Source organism: Centropristis striata, chromosome 14 (genome assembly GCF_030273125.1).
Source record: "Centropristis striata isolate RG_2023a ecotype Rhode Island chromosome 14, C.striata_1.0, whole genome shotgun sequence".
Taxonomy (NCBI): Eukaryota; Metazoa; Chordata; class Actinopteri; order Perciformes; family Serranidae; genus Centropristis; species Centropristis striata.
Genome location: NC_081530.1, coordinates 9,709,624 through 9,737,335, shown reverse-complemented (window position 1 = coordinate 9,737,335; position 27,712 = coordinate 9,709,624). Strand labels below are relative to the sequence as shown.

The window sequence follows — 27,712 nt, the reverse complement described above, 5'->3', positions numbered from 1 at the left end:
CTTCAGTCACAAGACAGAGAGGGACCAACAAAGCATTAACGAGGCAGGATCTTTCTTTTTATAGTGCAGACTTTAGCTGGACATTAAACGCCTGTGCTGGACAGTTATTCATTGACTGTCTCAGTTTCTTTATCAACAAAACTGTGGGTTAGTGTCTTGTTTTCCACCCAAATGGAATAGATTCCATTCTGGTTTGCACATCTAATTTTGAGCAGTTTAACCCCCCAAAAACATGGTTCTGAACCCAAAAAATTGGTTCCCAGATGGAACCAAATTATTGTTTTCATGGTGAACTGGGACATCTTATTCTACAAATTGGAGGAAAAAAAAGACAGTGAGGAATATAACAACTCAAGAAAAGTCACCTGTCAACAATCATCTGAAACAAAAACAAAAAAAGTGTGCAGTGGTCTCATAGTTGGTCTATGCTTGTTTTGTTTTTGGATAGAAACTAAAACCTGTAATAACAGAAACAATATCCACAGATAATCAATACAATCTGCAGTCTTGGTACAACTGTATACTTCCATTGTGCAACGCCGTCTGTTGATGACACAGCGTTACATGTTTTCGGATTAAATCCCGTCATGGATTTATTGAGCATGTATGCTCAATAAATCTGTGATTTGTGGTGACTGCTGTTTACACAGCTAAGAGCTTTTTCTAAATTGGTGGCTGTACTTGACCAATCAACAAACACCTATGTCATTCACAGATCCTCTTGTGCTAGTAGGGAACCTACTATGAAGTAACTAAAAAAAGTGTCTCAAAACTAGGATCTTTCCTTGTTCTTGCGGTACAGACTCAAATAACAAAAAGAGGAATTCCTGGATTTAAGTTCTTAAACCTCAAAAAAGTTCCACCGGTTCTAAAACGCCTCTTGATTACAATGGTGCTGCTCAAAACTGGTTGAAACGCAGGAAAATTTGATAGATAGCACACAGGTTCCCAGAATCATGAACAGAATCGTTGAAGAACCAAAGCAAATGTGTTGGAAAATTGGTATAAGTGTACCTAAAAAGATTTGATAAGGGGTTCAAAGGGATTTGGATTGGATGAGCAGATTCAGAACTGTATTTAGATTGTGAATCAATTGAGAGTATAATAAAGCGTATAATAAAAGTCTTATGTTGCCCTTTAATGTTTGAGACATTTGGCTTATTTTATTAAATGGAAAATGGAGATTTTGTAGAAATCATGTTCATATTCCTCAAAGACGGGTCATTAAAGCATGAATTTTGGCATGATTTGCACTACAAAGTGTACCCTGTTTTACTGTACCATTCAGCATGAAACAAAAAAAAAAAATTCTAAGTGGAGTTTGGAATGACAAACCAAAAAAGGCATCCTCACATACACCTGCCATGGCGTGCAGCATAGAGGGAGAGCTCTTTACCATTCTGTAAATATCTGACAACTGACAGCTCTGATCCCTCAGCCTGGATAGGCAGAAGCAGTGCACACACACACTCAAACACACAAGCTCCTACCTACTCCCACTCTGCAGTCATTGATTTTTCCCGGCTCAATACTGCACAGCACCAGCCTGTTCTGCTGACTGCACAAGCCGGACAGCGAGAGGAGAGGAGAGGAAGAGGGGGAGGAGGGGTGGGGGGGGGAGGGGGAGGCTGGTGATACTGATGCTGTGTGGCTCTGCTATTCAACACGCTCATTATTAGAAGGCAAATGATGAAGAGGACATGGATCGGCCATGAGGAGGAGTTGAGGGACGGCGGGGTGGCTGAGTTGGGAGTGTGGTGGTTTATGAGCTCTGAGTCGGCTACAGCAGCGTCATCTGTGACAATTAGAGTAGCCGATAACGTGGCAATACACACAATCACCCCGGTTTTCTACATGCGAGAAAACAGGGAGATATGTGAGCTGTGTTGTGGAGAGAAGGAGAGAGCTGCAGTTCTTTCTGTGGAGCTTCAAGCTCCTCTCTATGGCAGCCATTTTGTGTTTTTCCCAGCACTGCCTAACATGGAACTTCAGAGCTGAGAACTGCAGAACAGTGTTCAGAATGTTTGAGGGTTGAAGAGAGGCAAAAAGACATGTTTAGACAAAGTGTCGGGGTTTTTTTTATAGATAAAAAAAATCTAAGAACATTCTTTTTAATGCAGTTATTGTTCTTGAAGGTAGAAAATGGCAGAAAGTCTTAACTATTGCCATTATTCCCATATTCTCCCCTGCTCCTCTGAGTGTGCCTGTGCTGTCTCTGAGTCATCTGCTCTGCTCTCCTCTCCGCCGTCCTAATGTATTCCATTTGCAGATTACTTCACTGAATCAATCAAGCCCAACCAGAGCCATTAGTCTGCCAAGCCAGCCGATTTCTTTTTCTTTTTTTTTTTTCCTTCGTAGGTTATGAGAAACAGAAAGTGGGAGAAGAGAGCGGCCCTGAGATAATGAAACGTATCTGGAATGTGTGACCCTGGCCAGTAGTGTAACTAGAGCTGGTGTTGGTGGTGGTAAGGAGGAGGAGGAAGTGTAAAGGGGGGGGGGCAGAGTTCATCCCTCAGTCACACACTCTCCCTGACCCACTCTCCTCTGTCATTCTCAGACCTCGGGGTTTCACCAACCGCGTGGTTGGCAGGCTTCCTTATTCTCAGGCCTCCAGATGCTAAACACAATATACAGGGGGGAAAGAAGAGAAAAAAAAGAAAAGAAAAGAGCTCACTCACTCCAGACTGGCTTGCACACATGCTCACACATCCTCTGTGGCGAGGTGATAGCTGAGGAACAGAGAGTAAGAAGGGGGAGGTGGTGGGGGGAGAAGGCTGCATCTCATGGGCTGCCATGGTTACTGTGATCCACGTGGTTGACACATTAGAGCCGACACAGTCCCTCCCCCCTGTTGCTGCCATCCCTCTGTCTGTCTCTCTCTCTCGGCGGCCTCCCTGCGTGCCTGGCAGGGTCACGGTGCAGTCAGCTACTACAAAAGAAGCAGCCCGTCATTGTTACAGGAAACGCAGACGCACCAAAGCCGTGTCCCCCCCGCACCGCTCGCCCCCCTCTCCCCGCCTGCTCCTGCTCCACCACCGCTTTAATTACACACTCAGCCTCCAGGCCGTATGCACTGAAGGGGACTGAGAGACACGCACACAGAGAGTGGACAAACCGGACTTCTTCTTCGCCGTCTTTCCTGATGTTTGTGTTTACGTGCTGACGGCCTCGTCGGTGAGGTCGCCCCAGCGGCGCTCATCGGCCACTCATCCAGGGCAGAAGTGGGCTTTTGATATCCAAACAGGGTCATGGGAAAAGTCATCTCTTCCCTTTAAAAGCGTAGGATCAAGGGAAATTTTCTCTGCACAGTTTCTAATGGGCTTTCTCTTCTTTCTCCCAGCTCAGCCTCTGAACATGCTGACTTGACTTAACTGAGCCCAGAAGCATAATATCCCCACACCACGATCAGAGCGCTTCTATCTGCACACACGCACATGACAGAAAGACTGTAGGCGCTCAGAGAAAATTAAATCTAGCCCGTTTAGTCCACAAAACCACCTGTAAGGACTCCGACAGGAAGCGTTCAGGTGTTGAACGAGACGACGGACAGGTGGGTGTTGCCATTGCCTCGGCCGCCCGTACCGAGGGTCCCACCTGTGTCCAGGAGCTGTGAGGAGCTTCTAGGAAGTCCACCAGTGGCTTGGAGAGAGGCAGCTGCAGCCCCGGCTCGAGGTTTGCAGGGCTGAGCTCAACCATAAGGGGGCACTCCCATCCCACTATGAGGGAAGAACTGGAGAAAGGAGGAGAAGCAAGGCAGGCCCCTGCCTCATACAGCAGCAGCAGCAGCAGCCATTACAGGGCTTCACATACAGCACAGGCTGACGAGAAACTCTCTATACAGTGTTAGAGCCACCTATAGGTGCACCAAGCAACTATGACCCAATCCGCACAATGGTAGAGATAAGAGGCGCTGAGCAGATGGCTCCGAAACTAGTCAGTGGTTGAAATTAACATGTTTGTTATCATTTCTCTAAGATGTAAGCAAACAACAAATGTAGATAGTAGGGTGACACCAGAGCCCAGGAGCACCCTGCTGGGGTTACACATCTCGTCTGGAGTATCAGTGCCACAGACACAATGTCTACTTCCTCCTCGCACGAGCTACCTCCAGCTCCCCAGAGATCACCATTACACTGCTACTTCATCACCAGCAGCCACGTGGGAAGGATAATAACAGAGACCAAAAAAAAGTACGAGATGAAAGAGTGAACCGGCATAATTGAGAAAAAGAGTCTGCTAAAAAAATACAATCATTTGACAGTGATCAATACTGTTCTGCTTTAACATTCCTGCGTGATAAAGGCTTGCAGTGGGGAAAAAAGAAAATAAAGGCCAAGTATGAATCTTAATCAATACGTAGGGAGTTTTTTTTTAAACGCTCCACATTTGCCTAATTGAGCTTCTCTGTGGGGGTAACAAAAAAGGGGGTGTGCAAGGCACACAAACACTGCAGCAGGCTGTGTGTAGCTAACACAGAGTAGATGAAGGGAGAGGGAGGGGGGGGGGGGGGGGCTCTGATTGCTGTGAATAATGGAGAGATGGTGTGTGCGTGGGGGGCCCTTTTGTAGAGATCACAATAGTAGCAGGGAGTCCCAGGGCAGCGCACAGATGCCCAAGTGAGGCAGGCAGCTGCCCAGCCCGAGGTGAGGGGTGCTGGGATACGGGGAGGTGCTGGAGGGGCTCGGGGGTTGAGGTGGGTTTTTTTTTTTTTTTTGGTGGGGTGGAGAGTCTCTAGACCCCTACAGCCAGTCTGCCTGCTTTCCAGAGCAGCAGCAGCAGCAACGCCCCTCCCCTCCTACTGTCACACATTGAGCGTCTAGGGGGCGCTACCAAAGCAACCGACACCAGCAGAGAATTAACTGGGGAGATTGGTGGTGGAAGTGCTGGTGGTGGTGGTGGGGGGGAATAATATAGAGGTTATTTCATAGAGTGAGAGTTAATTTCATTGTGAGGCCAGTTTCATCCATCCAGGCTCAGCAGCTTGTTCCAGCGAGAGCAGGAGAGAGCAGAGGACAGACAGTGCTGCAGTCAGCCACAGTCTTTGTGCTGCAAAACTAGCTCAGCCCAGCAGAAATGGAGGCAGAGGGGAGGGGCATGGGAGAGAGCGTGTGTGTGTGTGTGTGTGTGTGTGCAAGTGTGAGCGCGTGTGTGTGAGCGAGCAGCGAGCGCAAAAAGGGAGAGGGAGAGTGTTCTCTGTGTGTGTGTGTGTGTGTGTGTGTGTGTGTGTGTGTGCGTGTGTGTGTGTGTGTGTGTACGAGCTCACAAGAGCAAAACAGGGCTCGGGTTTTTAGCAGGCTGAGAAACAATTCACTGAAGCAAACGCAAAACAACACACTTTGTCAGCAGATTGAATTTTCTCAAGTACATTAATTAAAAATCACATAGAGGAAAAGAAAAGGGGTGAGACAGAGAGGGAGGAGGGGAGAGAAACAGACGAGCTGGGGAGAGAAGGAGGGAGGGGGGAGTGAGAGCGAGCGAGAGGCACCCTGGAATCTGAATAAGACATGTACACACAGGAAGCAAGGGCCCCAGAATAGCAACAGGAAACTGGCCCCGGACTCTGAATACCGTCAGCGTCAGAGCCTCGCAAAACAAGGCTGCGCTGCACAGCGTTATGAAAGCTGATTTACTGAGAGAAGAGAGAGAACGAGGAGGAGGCGGTGGAGGAGGAGGAGGAGGGCGCAGGCGAGGGAAAGAGAAAACGAGAATATAGACAGAAAGAGGAACGAGAGAGAGGCAGAGAGTGAAATATAAATATATAAAAACAGAGAGAAATGCAGCAAAAAAAAAACCAAGAGTGTAATATTGAGGAAGGCACAGAGGGGGTTGGGCTGGGTAGGAGAGGAGAGAGAAAAAAAAAGTGGGCCGGCCTTGTCAGGCTGATTGCTCCAGAGCTATGTCGCAAAAACAAGCTTAGCTGCAGCAGGAGAGCAGAGCTGGGCTGGGCTGAGCAGGGAACGGGGATTGCAGGAGGGTAGGGGTGGGTGGTGGGGACTCACAGTTGATCAGCACCAAGACTGGAAGATCCCTCGGTTCCAGATCAGGAGGCTTGGCACATAACATTAAAGGTCATTAAGGGAGGGGGGGTCTGTTGTTGTGATGTGGGTGGTCCCTGAGCTCTGCAAATGCACTGGATGAGACTTTATCCAGGCGAGGGTGGGGTCCTGATAGACAGTTAAAGGTAGGAAAACTAGGCCCAAAACCAACAAAAGTCATAATTAAAAATACTCAACATAGAGGCCTTTTGTATCCTATATTATACTTTAAAGTAGGCAAAAAAAGGGACTGAGTCCATCTACTCCATTACAACATTGTTTAAATGTAAATATTCATCCCTGATACAATTAAAGTGGACAACATAAACCCTTGATGTGTCCTTAAAGATCAAACTCCTCCAGATGTAACCTCTTATTTTGAAAGACGAGACAAACAGAAGGATGGAGGACGGAAAAACAAACTTAAGCGTGATTGTGTGACCAACATGTGACCTTCCTCTCAAGTCTGGAGCACATTCAGACACATTAGAAAAGAGGAGCATCACAACCAGTGGGCGGTTCTGAGTGGGATTAGCCCCACAGTGGAGAAAGGGTGTACAAAAGACCTGGGAAAGAGGGTTTTTTTTTTTTTTTAAAGGGAAGGGGGAGAAAGGTGGGAGGGAGGGAAGTTGGTGGTGGTCTGGTAGTTATTCACATTCCCATGGGTTGACACGAAAAGGAAATGTCACTTCCAGGGAGAATGAACGCAGGGCAGTGACAGCCTGCTTTGCCTCTGCTGGAGCCACGATGGAGGAGGTGGGCAGGTAGGAGGTACGTAGGTTGGATTGCTGCAAGGAGCTTTCATACCACAAAGGATATTATAATTTGCTTACCTAAATAAAGATACTGGATTAATTATATCCATTTGTAGATTGAGCAATACCACTGCTAACATGAAAAATATTTATTTGAAACATGACAGAGAAGGTCGGGCCCAAAAAGCTGAGCAGCACTGAATGTTAATGGCTAGTTGGGTCAATAAAGGAGTACTTAAGCGAATTAATATCACACTTCCAATGTCAAGTTAGAAAAGAAAAATAGTGAAAATTCAAGCAGCCGGGGCTTAGCATGAGTTAAGTGCTATTCAGGATTTTGGACATTAAGTTGTATGAAATACTTGCCAGTAGTGTAGTGGATGGAAAGCTATTAGCTTACTCTCTGAGCTCCGGTGTCAGTTCTGGCCAATTCTGATTGTAGAATAGATAGTTTGGGCAAGCTGGCAGGGTCAAGAAATGACGAGGTTTACTCCACCAAACTATGTGTACACTAAAAGGTCACCCATTCCACCTCAAAACAGTGGTCCTCGGTCATATCAGTAACCAATTCCAGTTTCTTGAATAAGCAAGTATACAATGACTGTAATTTTACTACGAGCTGCAGCCGGTACAGCAGGTTGTGAAATGAGTGACCTTTTAGTGTACACATAGTTTTTGATGAGAAAAACCTTGTAGATTGGTGACCCTGCTAGCTTTCCAGAACTATCTATTCTACGATTCTACCGCCCAGAACTAAGCTAGTAGCTTTGCTACAATCCCTTCAAGCTACAATCAGTCTGACGACAATTTAGCCTCTAAATTGGGAACAGTCAATATTTTTGGGGTTCCAAAGGCGACACCAACATGGCCACATGTTGAAGTTGGAAAAAAACCAACCATGGAACAACAGGAATTTGTCATGCTTCATCAAAGTCACCGGGGTGGAACCTTTTTCCACCGGGAGTTATGTCAACAAAGGACTTCATGGTGCATTCAGGTGCACCTTGTAATCACAGATAAACTTAAGCTTTTGTTATAAAGTACCTTTCTTTTCTTGTCTAAATATTTTATTCATCATGAACAAAACTGTTAGAGTGGCATATTAAAAAAGGCCAATATGTCACACTCAATAATATGTATCTGCGTTTAAATGAAAATATCCATTTATAGAGATAAGCGCAACCTGTACCTCCCATAATCCAAATGTATAGTATCTTTTATAACACCTTCCTTGCCTCTAAATACACACATCTTATAGACTCCTCGCCTTCAGACTTTTAACTAAAAATTTCAAATCTCAATCCCAAACTGAGATTACCCTGATGACATCATCAGGTTTGAAAGCTCCCTCCAGAGCCACAGAAGACAATTATTTTCACAAGCAGTGTAGTACTCCTCAATGGGTGAAATCATTCATGTATAAAATTGGCATAGTGCCCCTTAAATCAGTAACTGTGGTTATTCATTATAGACCAAGTCAATAATGTGACGCATTTAATCGAGAAAAGTACAAAACAGTCTTTCTTTCCTTCCTCTTAGCAATTAATTTCCCTTCCGAGAAATGAGATTCTTGTTATTAGTACTCATTTCTTGTTGTATTGGTTATTGTGCTGTACTCACTGTAATTTTTGTTTTCGATTAGCACCGTTTACATGACTACTATGTAAAGAGGCCTCCATGAAGACAGCTCCGAGGAACCAACAGCGCAGTAAATACTCAACAGTTAAAACTGTGCATTTGTGTCCTGGAGCCAGGAACCAGCTCAACCTGCTCAGCTAGTTCCACTATGGCTGCCTCTCCCCCTCCCTCCTCCTCTTCCACCTCTTATCCACAGCCCTTTTCTCAAGCTGACTGTTGCTTTCCTACCTGCGCCTTCCAGCAGGCGCTGAGCCTCCTGTACTCCTTTATTCCCACCTCAACGGCGGCCTAACAGACGCTGGGTTTTTAGGCACCTGGCTCAAACAGACCCATCTGTGCTCTGGATGAGGTGATGTCTGGCTGGCTCTGTGCAAAAGCTACTAAAGTAGCTAAATGCCGCTTACCTCTCAGCCGCTGTTGGATCGGGATTCAAACATGTTCTAAGGCAGATTAAAACAAAGGCGTCTGTACAAATCACTGCAGGTGTTTACAAAATAAACACCTTTCTTTCATCAAATTAAACGTGTAGATCTGTCACACACATCCTGTCAGGTGTGTTTTCATTTGGAAAACATGCTTCTTTGCTTAAGTTGGCTAATTTAAGATTAGACTACCCAACACTACTTTATAAGTAGAGGTGCACAAATATGCACTGATCAACTACTCTGAATCAATCCGTTTTTTGTGATACACTTACCTGCCAACGAGCTTGCTGGTAAGCTAAAAAAAAAACCTGTTAATCAGGGCTGGGTACTATTAAAGTATTTTTAAAAACCAGTGCCAATAGCAATGTGTGAAACTATTAAATACCCTACATTCCTGATTCCAAAAAAGTTGGAACGAACAAACGTGATAATTTGCCCATCGTGTTTTTGTCATATATTCAACTGAATACTATACTAGAAAATTAACTTGATGTTCAAACAGATTCACATTTGTTTTTTGTAAATATATTTTAAAAAAAAGGCTCAATTTGATGGACCCTTTATTCAACTTTTACACAGCATCCCAACTTTTTTTTGATGCGGGGGGTTGTAGCTTGAATTAATCAGCTATTTATCTTTTCAAAAACAAAACTTAACAAAAATTGAACAAGTGCATTTAAGAACATTGCTTGTTAAAAAGGTAAAAAATTATTAACATTATGAATGACCTATACTTATAAACATGTTAAGAAGACTAAGGCTTAGTCCACACTTGCACAGGGATATTTTTTTCTTAAATGTAGCTTTTATTCATATTGGCTTTTCGTCACCGTACAGTTGGTACAAAATGACAGTACATAGCAGTGATGGCAGTAATCTGTCCACCAGTAGAAATTTGGCAATATCATTTCCACCGCAGTAGCTATTCTATATAAATCCAGATACCTCCCGAGGTGAAAGTGATCATCTCTAAATTAAAGCCAGACTGATATGGGATTTTTGAGACTAATGTCAATAACTGATATGGTGGCCGATATAGTATTTTTTTGAGCCGGACTGACCTTTTTTATGTTAAAATAATGTCACATATCATATAGAAACTTTTTATTTAAGTGACCATAAATACTGTATAACAGGAGTACCTTTAAAAAAAAATCAAAGCTCTTTAAAGTGCACATTTAAATAAAAAATATATATCTTAAGTATAGCCTATGAAATTAAATACGGAATCTTTTTCTGAAATAAATATACTTGCATGAGAAAAGAATAACGAACATTACAAAAGAACTAAATGTGACAAACCGTAGCAAGGGCAGCATTTATATATAAAGACAGAATTTTTTTTAACTATATCGATATATGCATTATGGTCTAATTCCATATCACATTTAAAAACATATAGTTGTTTTGTTTTTTTATAATTGATATATCGCCCAGCCCTACTCTACTTCAAATGCACAGTAGGGTGCAGATCCTAGAGATTCGGATAGTAAGTTAGTTTAAATTGCCTTCATATCAGCAAAGGAACAATATTAAGGTATTTAATCGGCCATAAAGATTCCAATTGACACAATTCTACTTTGGTACAATTTTCAGCCGTTTTCACCACAAAGCTGACAATACTTGAAATTCAGAGTACACCAAGAGATGTTCAACAGGCTTAATGAGGCTTTCAAAGACATGGATCCCCTTTTTACCATTACCTTTTTATCTTTAGCAACTAGCAGCACCTCAGTCCATCAAAAAAAAAGAAATCAGAATTGTGTACCGTGCAAGTGTGGTTATCACAATAGTTTAATTTCAAGGTAGAGCAGATAGTACAGGTGCACATCGAGTCATAACACCTGTAGGAGCTGTTTTGACACATGCTGTCAGGGTTATCCTCGCAGCTAGCAGGGTTTAATCTGCACAGTGTCATGTGCACTCCACAGGGGTGCCGAGGGAAGAAGGGGAAGTTCATCTCTACCTTAGCCAGATTAACGCTTCTCTCAGCCAATCACAAAGCACCGATGGGGAATCCCCGAGAAGTGGAAAGGAAATAAATAAAAATAGCCCTGGCTTGGCCTGCTCGGCCAATGGCTGGGCCCACAGAGAGATGTATAAATAAATAAGAGAAATAAATAAAAGAGGAGGGAAACACATCCTGAGGGCATCCCCCACTGGCATAGACGCCGCTGCCTCTCATCCCTCCCTCCCTCTCAGCATCTCCCACTCCAACCAATCACTCACACTATTTGAAGTTATTTGCTTGCACTCCCTCAATCCCACACACCCCCACCCCCCCCCCCACCCCTCGCCGCCGACTTCGCTCTCTCACTTTCATTCTCTCTCATTAATGATCTCATTTCTCACTCTCCTTCCCTGAGGCCCAGAATGAGGTTAGCTCCGCAGTCTGACCTATAAACACTGCCATGGAAACTGCAACGTGTTACAGCGAGACACCTCTTTAACAGGGAGGTTGAGGGGGGGGAGCGAGGTGGGGGGGGGGGGAGAAGGGGGTTCTCTCACCGTTATCTTAGCCAGAGGGCTATCAGAAGCCAGATTTACTTCACTTTCAACAATCCTTTTCCTGGCAGAAATGTTTGTTCCCCTTCTCACAATTTTTTTCCTAACAAGTCAGTAGAAACCTTCCCCGCTTGAACACACTTTACTCACTCTTGCCATTAGCTTGTTGTTGTGTGTGTGTGTGTGTGTGTGTGTTGTAAGTCAGCAGAAGCAGAGAAGAGGTCGAAATTTTTAAATATATAGCAGTAGGAATCAAGCTTTTTACTCTCATTAAAACACCAAATATAAGGGCCGTTAATATTGAGATACTGGGTCAAAAACATTGCTATATAACAACTGAAAACATTTATTATAGGAGAAGTTCATGCAGACTTCAGTATCTCCTAACAAGTCAACAGAAATGGTAAACAAAGCTGGGAAACCACCAGTGTCCACAGTCCAAAGTACGGCATATTGACCCTTCTCTGGTAAACCATGCAATACCCGCTATAGTTATTATTCTGAAAAGCATAAAATCTCCATCACATTTCTCTGAAAAGGTGGTGCAGTGTTTGGTAGTCAATCGATTACACAGTGGGTCCAAAAATGAAATATTGATCCCAAATTTATATAGATTTTCTTCACTCAGAATGCTCTGTTCACACTAGTGTTTCAGGGGTGGATTTAGCGATTTGGGGGCCTCTTGCTTCTTTTTTATTCTCTCTCTAAAGTAAAATTATTAACTATTTATTGTTAGAACTATTAATATCAGACAATGAAAGACAGTCATCAGCACAATCTGCATTGTATGTTACAATAATTAAGTAATTTCATATTTTAAATCTGTCAACTAAAGGAGCTAAAGCTTCGAAATTATTGTAGGTCTGAAAAAGTAAAATATTTCCCTCTGAAATTTAATGAATGAAATAAAAGTATACCATAAAACGTAAATACTTCAATAAACTACAAAAACATCAACATTTTAATGAATTTAAATTTAATTGAATTTATCATGCATGTTACGTTTTTTGTGTAAATATGTCAAACTTGAATGCCATCTTTCTTTACTAAAATTATCTCTAAATCATCTGAATTCTTAATTAAGCACATGGAATTCGTTGTGGTTTTTGGATTTTGTTTTTGTTGTGGTCGTGTTTGTTATTCATGGACAGTCGGACAACAGTAGTTAGCAAACAAAGCTGCTCATTCAGAGAAGAAGCCAGCGGTGGATGTGACTATGGCATGATGTAAGAGGCAACAGGTGTCGTGTGCACATGTGGTTTGTTTTCAAGTTTGCTTTCAGTTAATATTGACTGTTCAGCTCTGCTTCTCACATTTTAGATGAGAAGAGAAATAAACTGAGCTGCAACAAGCTGGAGATTTGTATCTTGGTAAAGAAAAACATGCATCTTACTAAGAAGTCATTATCAGGTACTGGGAATTTTTTTTCTTCCTTCTTATCATCAGTTTCAGAAAAGGATGCCGCATGTCTGAGAAGCTGACACAGCTGACTAAGTTTGTGCTTAATGGAAACATTTTATTCTGTATTAAAGCCACAGAAGGTGAGATAGTTCCATCTATTTTTTGTGTTTATTCTTTAAAATAAATTTCATTTTAGATTTTTTATTTCATTTATTATCGCTTTTTCATTTCATTTGTTTTTACTAGAAACATGTTTTTGTCTATGTAAGTAGTGGAAAATTCGGCTCACTTAGGATGTAGTTCTATCACACTTAAAAAGGCTATTGAAGCACCTATTAAAAGAAAAAGAAATAATCCTATTCAAGTGAAAGAAGAAGGCTAAATTTAATTTTTTTTCATAAATTTTAATCATTGATTTTGTGCTCATTCAAAGGCAGTGTAATGAAGGTCTAAGGGACAGGAAAGAGTTTGGTTATTTTTTAATTAGAAAGAATTACTTGTTTCCCTGCCACAAAAAGGGAGAATAACTAACTACAAAATAACAACTAGAAGGGCTCTCTGAGAGTGGACTCCGCCAAGGCCATGTCCTATCTTACACTGTTAACGAAAGAGAAAAATAATCAGTGTATCCGCTCAGTGATTCCCATCTTCTCCAAAAATAAATGGGTTCTCCCTTGGCCCATGCTATATGCCCTTCCACCAAGTTTCATAAAAACCAGTAGCTCTTCTGTAATCCTGCTGAAAAAAGAGCAACCGAACTGAAAATGTGACTTCCTTGGCACAGGTAACAATATCAACAAAAACAAATTGGCATCAGCTATTGAGCAAATGTATATTTTAAACATCGCTATTGGTCCAGAATTTCAGTGGTCTTCAAGTTAAATTAATCTGGGTATGATCAAGAAAACGTTCAAGAAACGCTCTAGAAATTACAGATTTTATTGGAATTTTTGCCATTTTCTGAAGGCTAAGAAATGCAATATTAACAGGACAAACTACAGAGATGGCTGGTGCCTGTGGAGGCCAGTGAATAAAACCCAGTGACAAAAAGAGCAATTCAGATGTTAGAGAAAGAGCTGGAGACTAACCGGCAGACTGGAGGGCCGTGCCTGCATGCTGTCTTCTTGACTGCTCTTGTTGGAAGCCATGGGCTGGTTGGAAGGAGGAGCGCTGGACTGGGAGCTAAATGAATCCTGGGAGAGTTCCTGATTATGGGGGAAAGAAGGAGATAACACAATGGATTCCATGAAAATAATCCCAAATCAAACTTCTCCCCCGCTTAGTGGCTCTCTGCAATGTACAGCAATACAACACAAATATCAGATCTCCACTGGGCTGTAGAAATGTAGCGTGCCATGAGCCACTGTGATTTGAATTCTTCCTGTTTGGTATGTCTGGATCACCACAGGAGAGACGTGGCACTGGAAAAGTCATGGCTTACTTTACAGCTATATCAGTCGGTCGCTTTTGGCTTCGTATTTATTTTATCTTTTTGTTTTTTCACTAACAAGCTCATTTAAACAGCAAATTTCTCTCTGATGGATGTAATGAAAGAGTTGGACAAATATCAAAAAATGTACTTATAATTGACATAACAAGCCTTCCAGATATTCACACTATTTTTGGGCCAGCTATGATATGGAAACTTGCACAAGGTGCATAATGATTTTAGTTGTCTATTACACAACACCAAAGTCTAATATGACCAAAAAGGCATGGACTGCATTTACACCCCAGAGACAAGGAAAGATGGGATAATTAAAACATTTACTCATCTTTTTTTCTTACATATATTTAATTGTTAACTGTACAAAGACAATATATATTAATGTTCAAACTGATACACATTTGTTTTGGGGTTTTTTTGTAAATATAGACAGAATTTTATGCATTCTGTTTTTATTTATGTTTTACAATGTCCCAACTTTTATGGAAACGGGGTCGTACACAGCACCGATAAAGTACAGCAAAGGTACTTTTTGTTAATTTTTTCCAATTTTCATTTCCAGCATAGATTGACACTGTATTAAGTTGTATGTAAAATGTATACTAATGCATATCGATGAAATATATTCTTTAAGAGTTGGATTGGTGCACAATACAAATAGAACAGGTCTATTTTCAAGCTCAAATCCCATATAGTTTGGGCTCTAAAGGAAACACAAACGGGCCTGACGCATGACATTAAAGCTGAAGCTGGCCACAGAGCTCTGTGTGTTGTTATTACCTGTGGTGGAGGTGGGAACCTCTGATATGGTGACTGCTGCTGCTGCTGTTGTTGTTGCTGCTGCTGTTGTTGTTGTTGTGGTGGTGGTTGCTGCTGCTGCAGGGGGGGTGTCTGGGAGTAAGGTGATGGTTGGCCCTGCTGGCCATGACCTGGAGGTTGCTGGGCTTGAGGAGGTGGACCTCCTGGTTGTTGCTGTTGCTGCTGTTGCTGTTGTTGTTGTTGTTGCTGTTGTTGCTGTTGTTGTTGTTGTTGTGGGGGCCCTTGCTGCTGCTGTGGGGTTTGCTGCTGTGGTGGCTGCCCTGGTCCAGGGGGTTGTTGGTAGCCAGGCTGACCCTGAGGGCCCTGCTGACTTTGGGGACCTGGTCCCTGCTGCTGTTGAGGCTGCTGCTGCTGGGGAGGGACGTAGGCTGGCTGTCCTGGCTGAGACTGTGGGGACTGGCTGTAGGGAGGCTGACCTGGAGGTGGGCCATGGGGACCTTGGGATTGTTGGTAGGGGGGTCCAGGCTGCCCGTGTTGGCCAGAGGGCTGTGTAGGGTGGCCCTGCTGGGGGTAGGGGGGTCCAGAGCTGCCCTGGGGTTGACCAGCGTACGGTGGCTGCTGTTGCTGCTGCTGCTGCTGCTGCTGCTGCTGCTGGCCTGGGTGAGGGGGGGCGCCGTGCTGGCCATAGTAGCCCTGACCCTGCTGGCTGTAGCCACCAGGCCCCTGTTGTCCATACGCTGACATCTGAATGTGAAAACAGAAAGATTGGTCAGCATCCATAATAAATGGTAAATGGACCTGCACTTATATAGCGATTTTCTAGTTGCTTTGCAACCACTCAAAGCGCTTTACACTACAGACAGCGCTCATTCACCCGTTCACACACACATTCATACTGGTGGCAGAGGCTACCCTAATGGCCACCTGCCACCATTGGGAATTCATTCTCACACCGATGAACACAGCATCGGGAGACATTTGGGGTTCAGTATCTTGCTCAAGGATACTTCGACATGTCGGCTGCCATGGTCAGGGATTGAACCACCAACCCTCCGATCAGTGGGCAACCCGCTCTACCAACTGAGCCACAGCCGCCAACAGCTCAGCTTTGACCCTTTACACAACGTGCCAGTGGGCCCTGCCAACTTGGTGGTACCCACCATGTCACGATATCTTGACGTGAAGGGGGGTATAATGCTCCAAACTCCTTGGGGAGAAAAACCTGAAAAAAAGATTTACCTATGGGTACCCAAGATTCTCCCCTTTACAGACATGCTAATCCTTGAAACTTTCACCTATTGTATTTGAATATTTCAGCATACTAATATCTCTAAACAGTGTTGGAATTGCATAAACTGGGTATGACTACGAAGCTGACGATGTTAGTCTGCACAGTAGCCATTTCATTTAAGACCATCTTTTCAAACTTGACCTCACTGTATAAAATGAGCTCGTGACCTCTAGGACAATCACAGCCTCATGAAACTTTACAACCATAAACCTTTCCAATGCAAAAAAGAAGTGCTGACCATCCTAAAAGCCAAAAACACAATTTAAAACATCAATGGGTTTTTATACCAAATCAAAGCATGGCCTTTCCTGTTATTTTCCTCAATGTCTTGGTGTCTTAGTGTGGTAGTTGAAGGGATATTTCACTATTTTCATTAACTACAGTGGTCAAAAATGTTCAAATTTAGCACCCAATCTGAGTAACAAAGATTTCTGCAACAACTTATGCAACATAACTGAGCATGGGAATGAGTTCATAATGTTCTAAAACCTTATACACTTTCTCCATTTTAATTAATTGATTAATTATTTTTCATTACAGATTCATAACTCAAAGAACTTGACACAGTGCTTAGCTGCATCTTAAATTAGTCTTCACGTTCCCAGCTTTCAGATTGTGTACACCACTATTATGTTGCATGTACTATTGACCTGTGGCCCCCCTTCAAATAAAAAAATGCCCCCCAACCCCTATTCTCTATAAAAGGAGTTAGAAGGTTTTCAGGGTAAAAAAGGCAAGAACAGATATGAAAGTAAATATAACGCAGCAGAGCTGAACTGCCTGTGAACATAAACAGCTTTCTGTTAGAACTCAGATTGTACTACAGGTTTACTATCCTGAGCCCCTCTGTGGAATATCAATCACTACCTGAATACAGTCTGTGTACTGACAAGATCCTTTTTAAAGCTGTAAAAAATATACAAAAATAACCCAATATCCAAAGTCACCTCTTTGATATTTTTTTACCATTCATTCTCGGCGGAGTAATCAGAGCATCTCTTCATCTTACTCACAGATTAAAAGGGAAAGACAACTGTTCAGTGTGTCTGAAAGAGAGAGGAGTGTGTTCCTCGCTATAAACTGATCAGTCAAAGCGCATAACAAAAACCATCTAAGTGTTGGAATTCAGCCGTGTATCGCTTCAAATTACACCTGTGAAAATAAAAATTGAGTTTTGACTTCATCTCCTTGAACTTCAGTATGAGGCTTTTCATATTCTACCCAATTCTGCGCGGAAAGCCTTTCAATACAGCGATTTTGTTTCATTACCCTGAAGGAGCATGGAAGGAGAAAGCGCTGACCTTGTGAGGAAACACAGGAAGAAAAAAAAGGAGAGAAAAAAAAAAGTCAAGTGTTGTTTTGGGAGGCTCTCAGCTGCTCAAGAATACAAAGAGAATATGAGATAGTAAAGAATTGCCACACATTTAAAACAACATGAAGTGGCTGTATGTGTCTGACAAAGGGAGGGAAGCCGTTTTCTTCTCTGCAGGGCACTTATCGAGTCCACGGTCAGACACCCGGCAGGCCAGTATGAGATAATCACAGCACACAATGGGCACAGGACCACAGACAGCGGACGTGGAAGAAAAGGCTTCACTCTACGGGATTCCCTGCATGCATTTGTCTGTTAAGACGGGCTGCCTAGCTGAGAGGGTTCAACAAGGGTCTTATTCCTAGCAATGAGTAAGTAGCTTCGGCAAACTGGATGTTTGCCGTTTTCAATTGGACGACGCTGTTAGAAAATGCTGCCCACTGTGCAACCTGAATGTTCCACAACTTTTGCTTTCGAGCATGAAAATAAACCAGACAGTGAAAAATTGATGGCTTGCTCTCTTTGAGTTTGTTCCTCCCAAGAGCTTTTTTTTTTTCTTCAGTTGATTCTTGGTTTTAGGTAGAAAATATGCCACATTTTGGTTCTGTTGGACTCTCCATTTACTTTGTTGTTTGGATCATCCATGATCATAGTGCGTTTCCACAAGTGCCACAATGGGCTCTGCCGTCATCTTGCCTTAGGACTCAACATGACTCAATTATTGTTTGACTGAAGTGAGAGGGGCGTTTCTGATGATACGCTCCACTTCCTATTTCCTTACCCGGATGTTGGTCGCACAAATAACGTTTTTTGGTGACTCCACCGGTTCACATTGACCCCGCCTTCAACAGACTCGCCAATGTAACCCTCTGTTACCACCTCCGAAGGCGGTACAGAGCTGGGATCACTTGGTCCCCCCATCACGCCACTGGCACATTCAGACTGAAGGCAAAACATCACAAATATCGCGTCTGAAAGGGGCTTTAGTGTCACCATTTGATTGAGATTGAAAAATAGAAACGGTTGAATTATTACTGGAATGTAATTCAATATGAGACATTACTGCATGAATTCACTTTTGTCATGCAGCTAATGATTAAGTGATTAAATCCAAAATGCTAAAGGACCCAGCAGCCAAATCATTTGGTCGACTCTTATGCTTGCACGTGGCAGTGGGACGGGAGCGAACCACAGAGTCGCCGTTTTGCGAACATAGACTATGGATACAAAAATATAATTTACCATGAAGTTATTCCATATAGACTGGTCATCTATTAAATTATGAGCACACCTGCTATACTGTGATATATATTATGAAAGATACAATGCTCTTTAATGGGATAGAGGGTTAAAGAATTAACCCTAATTTTTCAGACTGGACTGAATCATGACTACTCACTATGAAAACAAGCTGGTACTAAACAGCTGATAAAACTTCCCCACAATTGACGTCTAAGTTGATACATAAAGTCACTCTACTACTGTATGCTACCATTTCCACAATTCCTGTAACAATAAGTCACAGTTAAGGCAGGAGAGTGTTTACTTGGACTAACAGGAATGTATAAAAACTTATTAACTTGCGGTCCTGACGTAACCATGCCCAGCATTATGACTAAGTAACACACATGCACTCAAAATGGTCCTGTTTTATGTCCTCTCCTGAGGCACGAGGCTTTCAATTTTTTTCTGTTATAGACTGTTTACTAACAACAGAAATGTGACTTTGGTTTGGTGATGCGAGCCATCATTTTTTCCAGCTTAACTAACAGTACCAGAAGTAGTGATAGTGGTTCAAAAGTAATTTCTAATAACAGTGGCACCTTGTCAATATTGGACAATATTTTTTACTCAAGTGGGTAGAAAAATCCCAATAGCCTGCCATCCCAAACCCAGCGATAGTCCTATAATTTTGATTTCTCATCCTCACGACAGGCCTCCTTTTTTTTGCCTTTTTTGGAAAGGACAGAGAGAGGAAAGAACATGTAGAAGAAGGCCGGAGTCAAAATCCATCTCTGGTTTGTACATGTGGGCACACACTACCAGTTGAGCTACCAGGGTACCCCATACATGTATTGTGTGAAATATTGTTTATTTTCAAGATGGGGAAAAATTGCTTATTTAACAGGTCCACCAAATTCTCACAATTGGTCAAAAGTGAACCTAGAACTTTTTTTTTTTCAACCTAGAACTTCTGAATATAGCCAGACCAATATATCAATGGCCTATCACAGGTATATCAACTGATATCAATCGGTATCAGCATATGTATTCTTACATGCACCAATATCATATTTTTTAATACATAATGATAATGTATTATACTGTTTTATATTCTTGAATAAAGTTATTTGCTTAAGAAAGCAGCCTTCTGAGTACATTTGCATAGTAATTCTGGTGCAAATCGGTGCTCAATCCACCAAAGCCTTGGTCTATTTTTAGTCCACCTCAAAAATTCACTATATCGGCTGCTGTATTGGTACCTTAGCATTGTTCCATTTTAAAAATTGTATCCGTCTCAAATGTCCAAATCAGCCAGGCTGTGAAAAAACTGCCTTCATAGGATCATCTCAAGTAAAAAATTTAACTTTAAAGAGAGGTTGCGCACGATTCCAATGAGGATGCATGGAAGGTCATCTAAATTGATGATTACTGACCTGCTGTCCATACTGCATGCCGCTCATAGTGCCAGGCGTTCGGTTCATCCCCATAGGATACCTCTGAGGTCCATAACCTTGCCCTGGGTAAGAGCCTCCCTGCTGGGGTCCTGGCCCTGTGGGAGGCCCTTGCTGCTGTTGAGAGTAGGGATTGGGTCCTCCATACGGCTGGCCACGCATCTTCCCTACCTGGTCCATTGGGCTTGGAGGCTGGAGGACACACAAAGAGAGTTCCCAGTGTTTCAATGAGCTAAAACAATGGATGGATGGACTGGCAATTGTGGCTTTAAAGCTGCATGGAAAAGGTTTGACTTTAGAGGTAATTGGCTGTCATTATTTTTAGGGTTGATGGTTGTGGTGAGCCTATTGCCCTTATTAGACTGTGCAGTCACACACCCTAGCAAGCTATAACAAGCTCTACAATGATGCAACTGATAGGAGATCGCTTAGAATCCAGTGATGTGACAGGAAAACATGACAAAGCCGGAGTTATTTTGGAACCTTTTTCGTGGGTTTTCGTGAAAAAGCATTACTCAGCAACGAACACAAATGACTCCTACCATCGCAATGTGTCGTGCAAGCATCATCTCATAAACCAGTCACAGTATAATCAAGCAAATATAGAACAAAAAAGCAGAAGGGGGAGGGAAAAAACAGTAGTGGATTTACTTTCCTACTAGAAAGGGAAAAAATTGGCCATGAATGAATGAATGAGCCCACTATATCCGCCAGGAGCGTTTCCCTGCCCAGGAGATCATTGTGCCAGTGGGTGGATACTGTTACGGCGGAGACGTCGGGGAGGGTTTCTATGAAAACAAGCTTAAGGAAGTGGAAGTGTCTGCGGTGGCTGGAGCTGGCCCACCCCTCAGCTGGAGCCACGTCAGGTTGGGAGGCCGTGGTGGTGGTGGTGGGGGGCTGACCTTGGCGGGCTTGGATTGGGGAGATCCACATGGCCCGGGCAGGCGATGTTACTGGGGCCAGACGGCCTTTCTGGCTGGAGTGCCGGGGAGGGAAACGGAGAGCGGAGGAAGCGAGGGAAGGGGGGGTTCGTAATGAGGTAGACTCAGCCTGTCAACAGCTGGAGCCAAGGTCATAAAGTGTCTGATGCTGCGCGTGTACATAAGAGATGAGCTTGGGTGGAATCCCCCCAAACAAAACACCCCTTCAGTGGAACAAAAAATAGACACTCCACTGAACTATAACACTGGTCATCCCTAGAAATCTAGAAAAATAAAATAGAAAATCCAAGCCAGGGCCTGTCAGATTCGTTGGCGCAATCTGATGCCATCAACTCATCACACCGCTGGCAGCCCGTGTGTTCCCATCGAACCCACCGCAGCGGCGTCTGAAAGTATGAGCCACAATGGGGGCTTTGAAGTAGCAACACCTCCTGGCCTGCTGACCTCGGGCAGCAGACACAAAGCTTTCATTGCTTCCCACGGTTATTAATCTGTGTGTGCGTTTTTTTTTTCCTCCCACAAAAAAACCCTCTTTTCCTTGGTTAAGGGAGACAACCACCAGGGCTATTTATAGCCAGCGAGACGGAGAGGGCAGTCTGCCGAAAATGTAACAGGTCCCAGCTGCACTGCTGTTTGAACCTGGGCCAGGCCTTGCTCTTCCTGGGCTTTAATAAAGCAGCAGGCTTTGGCACTCTATGAATGACAGTGCTGCAATGAGAGAGAGGAGGTCGGGTGGGGGGTGGCTCAGCAGGAGAGTGGTGTGTGAAAATATATGTGTGTGTCTGTGTGTGTGAGGTGTTGGGAGGTGGGGTGGGTTGGAGGGAGGGGATCAACAGGCTGTCAGGGCGGTCAACCAGTATTATCCAAGATAACATATTCCACTCCAGGTTTTCCCTCTAGCCTCCCCCAGGCCACACTCCTGAGCTCCTCCAGGTTCAGGAGAGTATGTGTGTATTATGTTGTGTGTGTGTGGAGGAAAGGGAGGTGGGGTCGTGGTGTTACTACGCTCCCCAGGGTCATTACCAACCGCACCGTGGGGGGAAGAGGTAACAGGCCCCGGTAGGCACTCTCCTGTGACCTCTAATGCACTTTTAACCCCAGTCTGCAAGGAAGGACACCTCCCTCCCCCCACCTGACATCATGCCATGATGGGAGTCCGCACAACACACCGCTCTGCCAAAACATGACTGGCGAAGCAGACACAACCTTGTTGCTGGTTTTCAGTCCATTTCAGACAGGTGTATTTGTCCAATTATGGCAAACAACAAAACTGTCTTCACATTTCCACAAACAATGCTGCAGCAACTTCTTTTTTCACCGGATAGAAACACACCATAGCTCTTTCCTAATGAGCTGCTTAAGCGGTTAGACAGAGCCTCCTGTGTCATCTGTAAAGTGTGCCATCGAGGCCCGAATCACCCGCTAACGTCCTCCCAATCCCCATGAAAAATGACTAGTATGCTAACAAACTACAGAACAGCAACACTAAAGGTAAAATCTATTTCTCATTTGGACAAAATCTCCCAGCGATGACCAGGCCATAAAACAATCAACCTTTTTCCTCGCCAATTTCGGTCGATATTTCGCCAGCGGGGAGAATATTTCTACACCGGCCCTGTGTTCCCTGCTTTTCCATTAAGGAGTCTGACAGCTTAGGCCTCAGCCCAGCGGAGAGAGAGGCGGAAAGTACAGCTTGACTACAATCAGGGTTTCCAGCTCCCCGAGCCACATGGAGAATCTGTGCTGACGTCTCCAAAACAAACCACTAGCCTCGCTCTCTCATGTCTCTCACTTAACATCCACTCCACAGATGGAGATAGATGAACAGGTGATCAGGTGGGAAACTCTTTAATGTGGGTTAACAGATCCTTAAAGGATAATTACAGCTTTAAATTATGCTCATATAGAGAAAGCAACAATTTGCCAATAAAATAAATAAAATACCAATATGTCCACATCTAGGGATGCCCAGGATTACTGGAGTACTCATTTTGGGAGTCAGTAATCATTCAATGCATAGAGTGCTGGAATTTAGGGTTTTTGTTTTTTAAAGCTGGGTTTCCACATGCAGCTTCATAGACACCAGTGAAGAGTGGAAACGGTCAGGCGTAGTGGATTTCAAGTGGAAATACAACATGGTGCCAACAGTGTACACTTTTAAATAAGGCATAAATTGCCATACTCTGACATGCAGAGCAACATGTTAAAGATCTATTGAGTATTTTCATGTCAGAAGTCAGCATGAACTACTGGGTTTTTTTTGCATACAGTGAATTAACCTGTAACTTTTTTTGCAGGATGGGCATCAATAACGGTTAGCTTAGCTGGCTAACATTGGCTTTAAGGAGCTAAATGTTCTAACAAATACCCCAAAAACAAATAGCAAAAACCAAGCTTTGGTTAGGTGAGAGGTGAACACCTGTCACATAACCATCCGCAGACTTCACTCATATCGCTTTTCTCATGGGTGATGAATTGAACCACTATGTGCTAGCTAGCTAGCGACGCTGCCTGTAAAAATCCAGCATAACTGTCAAAATCAAGGACATCATTCTAGCCACCAAGCTAATGCTTTCAGCACCAACATAACATGACAACAACACACTAAAAGTTATTTAAGTGCGATTTCTTTGGACCAAGGAATCAAATACTGGGCTAATCTACAATTCAATTTGCCAGATAACATTAGCAACAGTAGCTGTATGGGTACTCAACTCGCTCAATGGTAAGCTAGCAAGTTAGCGTGGCAAAGTTAGCTTTCGTTACTTGCAGCTATTTCATTAAACTGAAATGACATAACATGATTAAACAAAGTTAAACTCTTTAATACAGTAAGCTATGTTGTAGGGCTAGGCAATATATAGATATATCTTTTTTTCTGCCTTAGCCATGTCAGATACTTCAGCCATCATCAAAAACTAATTTTGGACAATACTTATTTTTTGTGTGTGCAAATACTCAAATATAGAAATTACTTAAAATGCTCACCCCATCCCCAACAAATAGGTGACTGCTGTCTTAACCATTCTCAACATCATGAATTCACATTCATAACATGTCACAATGACTTCAAAAGTATATGGTCTGCAGCCGGGTATAAATCTTCAGAATCCAGGATGTCAAACCTGCTCTAGAGGTCTTGTTTTTTTACTCCTCGACCTCATTCGATCATGTTAACACATCTGTGTGCTGCGGGCTGGGATATATGGCAAGGCTCCTGCTCAGGCCTTCATTGATCTGTTTACCAGCATTTTCCTCCCATTGCTTAAGTTGCTCACATCTGACACACCATTACACATCCTCCGAGATCCCAGAGAGCTTTTGGCTGAGGCGTTTGACAGTGTGTGTGCTTTAACCACACTAAACAACCTCCACTGCATCTTGTGTATAGAGGTCAGGGACTGCTACAGAAGACTCCGTTCCTCTTTTCTATTAGTTATAGAATGAGTGGCTCTTTAGAAGTGTGACTCCAAGGCTGAAACACTGGTGCTATTGAGTAAAGACCTTGAGCATATGAATACATTTTCCCACGTTGTTCCACTAGTCTGAGCTCAATCATAACCAATAAAACTATGATAAATAGTAGTATTCTTTTGCATATTTGACATGGCTGAGAAAAAGCAATACATTTTGGAGTGGATCCCAATCCTGGGGCAGATAACAAATAATTTGTCATTTTGTATAACATTGCAAGATATGACATCTGTGCTGCTTTCTTAAAAAATGAGTTCCCACCTGTGAAAGTTCACATGGAGGCCTCCACTAACACACCAAGTAGGGTGAGCGATTTTCCCAACTGGGGAAATGTGACCATTTGAGGAACATGTGAATGTGCCATTGGCCTTGACAGAGGTCCGTGCTGTCTGAGTGCCATTCTAGTTTGTGATGTATCAGAGGAAAATGTCAGTGGTGAGGGCGAGATAGACACAGTGGAAAGACGATAAGGCATGTAACGCTACTGAGTAGAGAGCAGGTCTGAGTCCTTGTGCTTTGAAACACAAATAACCTCAATCAAGGTCTGACTAGTGACCTGCCAGCTGCCAAATGCTGGTAAAAACCTGGCTTGGTTCACTTGAGGTTTTAAAAATATCTTCTGGTAGCTGTCAAATGAACTTCTTTCAGAATATCAGAAAAATAACTCATTACAGCATCAGCTCCGCAATGTATATATATATATATATATATATATATGTATATAATGTATGTCTCCACAGTGTAAATGTGTACCTGTTAAATTTCCAAGCATAGCCCACCATGGTACATTAAAGTCTATAATTTTCTGCAGTTGACAAAAGTAAGTGTAGTTTGATTTCCAATGACTAGGTAGCAAAAAGTCAAATCTGTCTGATGAAACAACAAGCTAGAGCTCAGATATATGGCAAAATTCAGTGAATGTCCAAAACCAAATTTAACAGTTTGGCTGCTGTTTTTTTTTCAGTCATACAAAAAAATCTACACGATAGACATTATTGTTTTAAAGATATATATGACATATCCCAGAGCCCTAAAACAATCAATTCAGCCTATTTTTTTTAATTACTTTTTGGTTAATGGTAGTTGCATTCTGAGAACTACTGCTAATGTTAGCATGCTAAAAAGAAAAACATTCTATGATGTCTATTTCAACCAGCATTAAAAGGTCAATTCTATGGAATAAAACATGTCCTGCTATTTTCTTTGTCTTTCAACTAATCCTACATAAATCAAAAGCCACTGGGAAATTGGCTTTAGTTTAGATTGGAAAAATTCAAACATCGCAGTGTTAATTGTCTGTAGATTATTCAATACTACATGAGAATCTAAATATTTCCAGAATAAAAACAGTATTTATTTTGTATCATTATAAACTGTAAGTGATTAAAAAGTCTCTAGTTGTGATATGTATTGTGACATGAAAAGAACATTCACAACAACCCACTCATTTGTTTCTGAAACAGTCTCAGCTGATCTTATTTTTAAAGGTTAAAGCTGTATTTATATAGATATAAGAGATGAGTTGGACTTTATTCACCCCGCGGTGGGGAAAATTAGTTATCACAGCAGCCTTAAGATATAGACACATAGATACAGAAACAGAATAAAAAATAAGACATATTCATACATTATATACACCTCATATATATACTTACATAGCTGATATTTGGCATTTATTATATTGCACATAGGGTTTCTTTTTTTTGTTTGGGTATGATGTATGCTATACACATAAAAGTATAAAGTGTGCTCTTTACTATAATGATAAGTATAATTATATAAGAATGATAATATTACAATATATGTATAAGTATAATACTAATACAGTATAAATATGAGATAGAAGGTTAATTTATGTTACAATAACCAATATTGCGTTTTTGGCCTTCTTATTTTGGCCTAAAAAAATTAGCAACTTACAACTGAGAAATAGTAAAAGCACTCTCAGTTTCAATCAATTTAGGGAAACAAAACAAAAACAAAAAAATTATGTAAAGAAATAATAGTGTTAACATGTTGTTTTATACGGCACACAGCTTACACATTTCTGAAAAAACTTTTTCACATGCAGCAACAAATGTGCACGCTGGCAACTCACAACACTACACTGTCTCTTTTTTTCTGCTCAGTCATCTAATCAATTTCTGGAGGAAACTCTTCCCCTCCCTTTTTTTTCCCTCTTCCATAAAAAAAATAAATAAATAACCACAATTAGCACATGGCTAATCTGCATAGAGGAAAGCCTGAGCACTCTTGGCAGAAGAGGTTGCACTGAGTATATTGTGTCATGACTGGGCTGCTGGTGGATATTGCAACTATTCAAAACTGTGTGTGTGTGACATGGGGATAGGGATTTGTAAGGGGTTGGGGAGGGTGGGATTGGAGGATGAGGTTGGGGGGGTGGGGGGGTCTGGAGCAGTGCCTGAGAGCAGAGCTGGAGCCTACGGGCCGAGCACAGCAGATGGACCAGGGAGGTGGAGGAGGGGGCGGGGGGTGCAGACGATAAACAACTGCTGCTAATTTAATCCGCCACACGGCCACATGGCCTCGGCGCACACACACCATTGTTCTGCGTTAAAGCCCTTCGACATGCAACACACCGGCGCGAACACACGCCAGCTACGGCTGCCCTCATATGGTGGTGGAGTCACACACATCACACGTCAAACAGGATATCCTAGCCGCTGCCACCAATGTCAACTTTAGAGGTGAGGTTTGTGTCGAAGAGCAAGTCGGTTTGGTGTCCACGTTCACAGTGGGAGCTGCCCAGTCTGACCAGTCTTTCGCTGTTTAAGCACTGTGCGCTTCCACTCAGCACAAGTGAAGGGCTGAGCACTTCGCTTCAGGACAAGCGACAGTGTTCCTCAGCCACTTTCTCCACTGACATTTCCCCAGCTGTGTGAGGAGTCATGCTGACACACTTCTCAAAGCTTAAAAGTAGACTAACTTTATCCTGAATGCAGAGGTAGATAACAAGCACTGGGAGCTGGGTATTACCCCTCCATGTCAGAGGAGATTTGAACACTTTAGAGTGAGCCACAAAAAATGTTTGTC

General features: G+C 42.7%; 1 protein-coding gene across 1 annotated transcript in view; it reads right to left on the bottom strand.

Moving 5' to 3' along the window:
• arid1ab (AT-rich interactive domain 1Ab) overlaps window positions 1-27,712 on the bottom strand; it is a 67,200-nt gene that overhangs the window by 20,584 nt on the left and 18,904 nt on the right. Inside the window, exons 2-4 of the mRNA XM_059349413.1 lie at window positions 20,226-20,435; window positions 14,987-15,709; window positions 13,848-13,964 (exon numbers count right to left, since the gene is read on the bottom strand). Of these exons, the coding sequence (XP_059205396.1) occupies window positions 13,848-13,964; window positions 14,987-15,709; window positions 20,226-20,435 (1,050 nt within the window). The remainder of the gene's footprint in view (window positions 1-13,847; window positions 13,965-14,986; window positions 15,710-20,225; window positions 20,436-27,712) is intronic.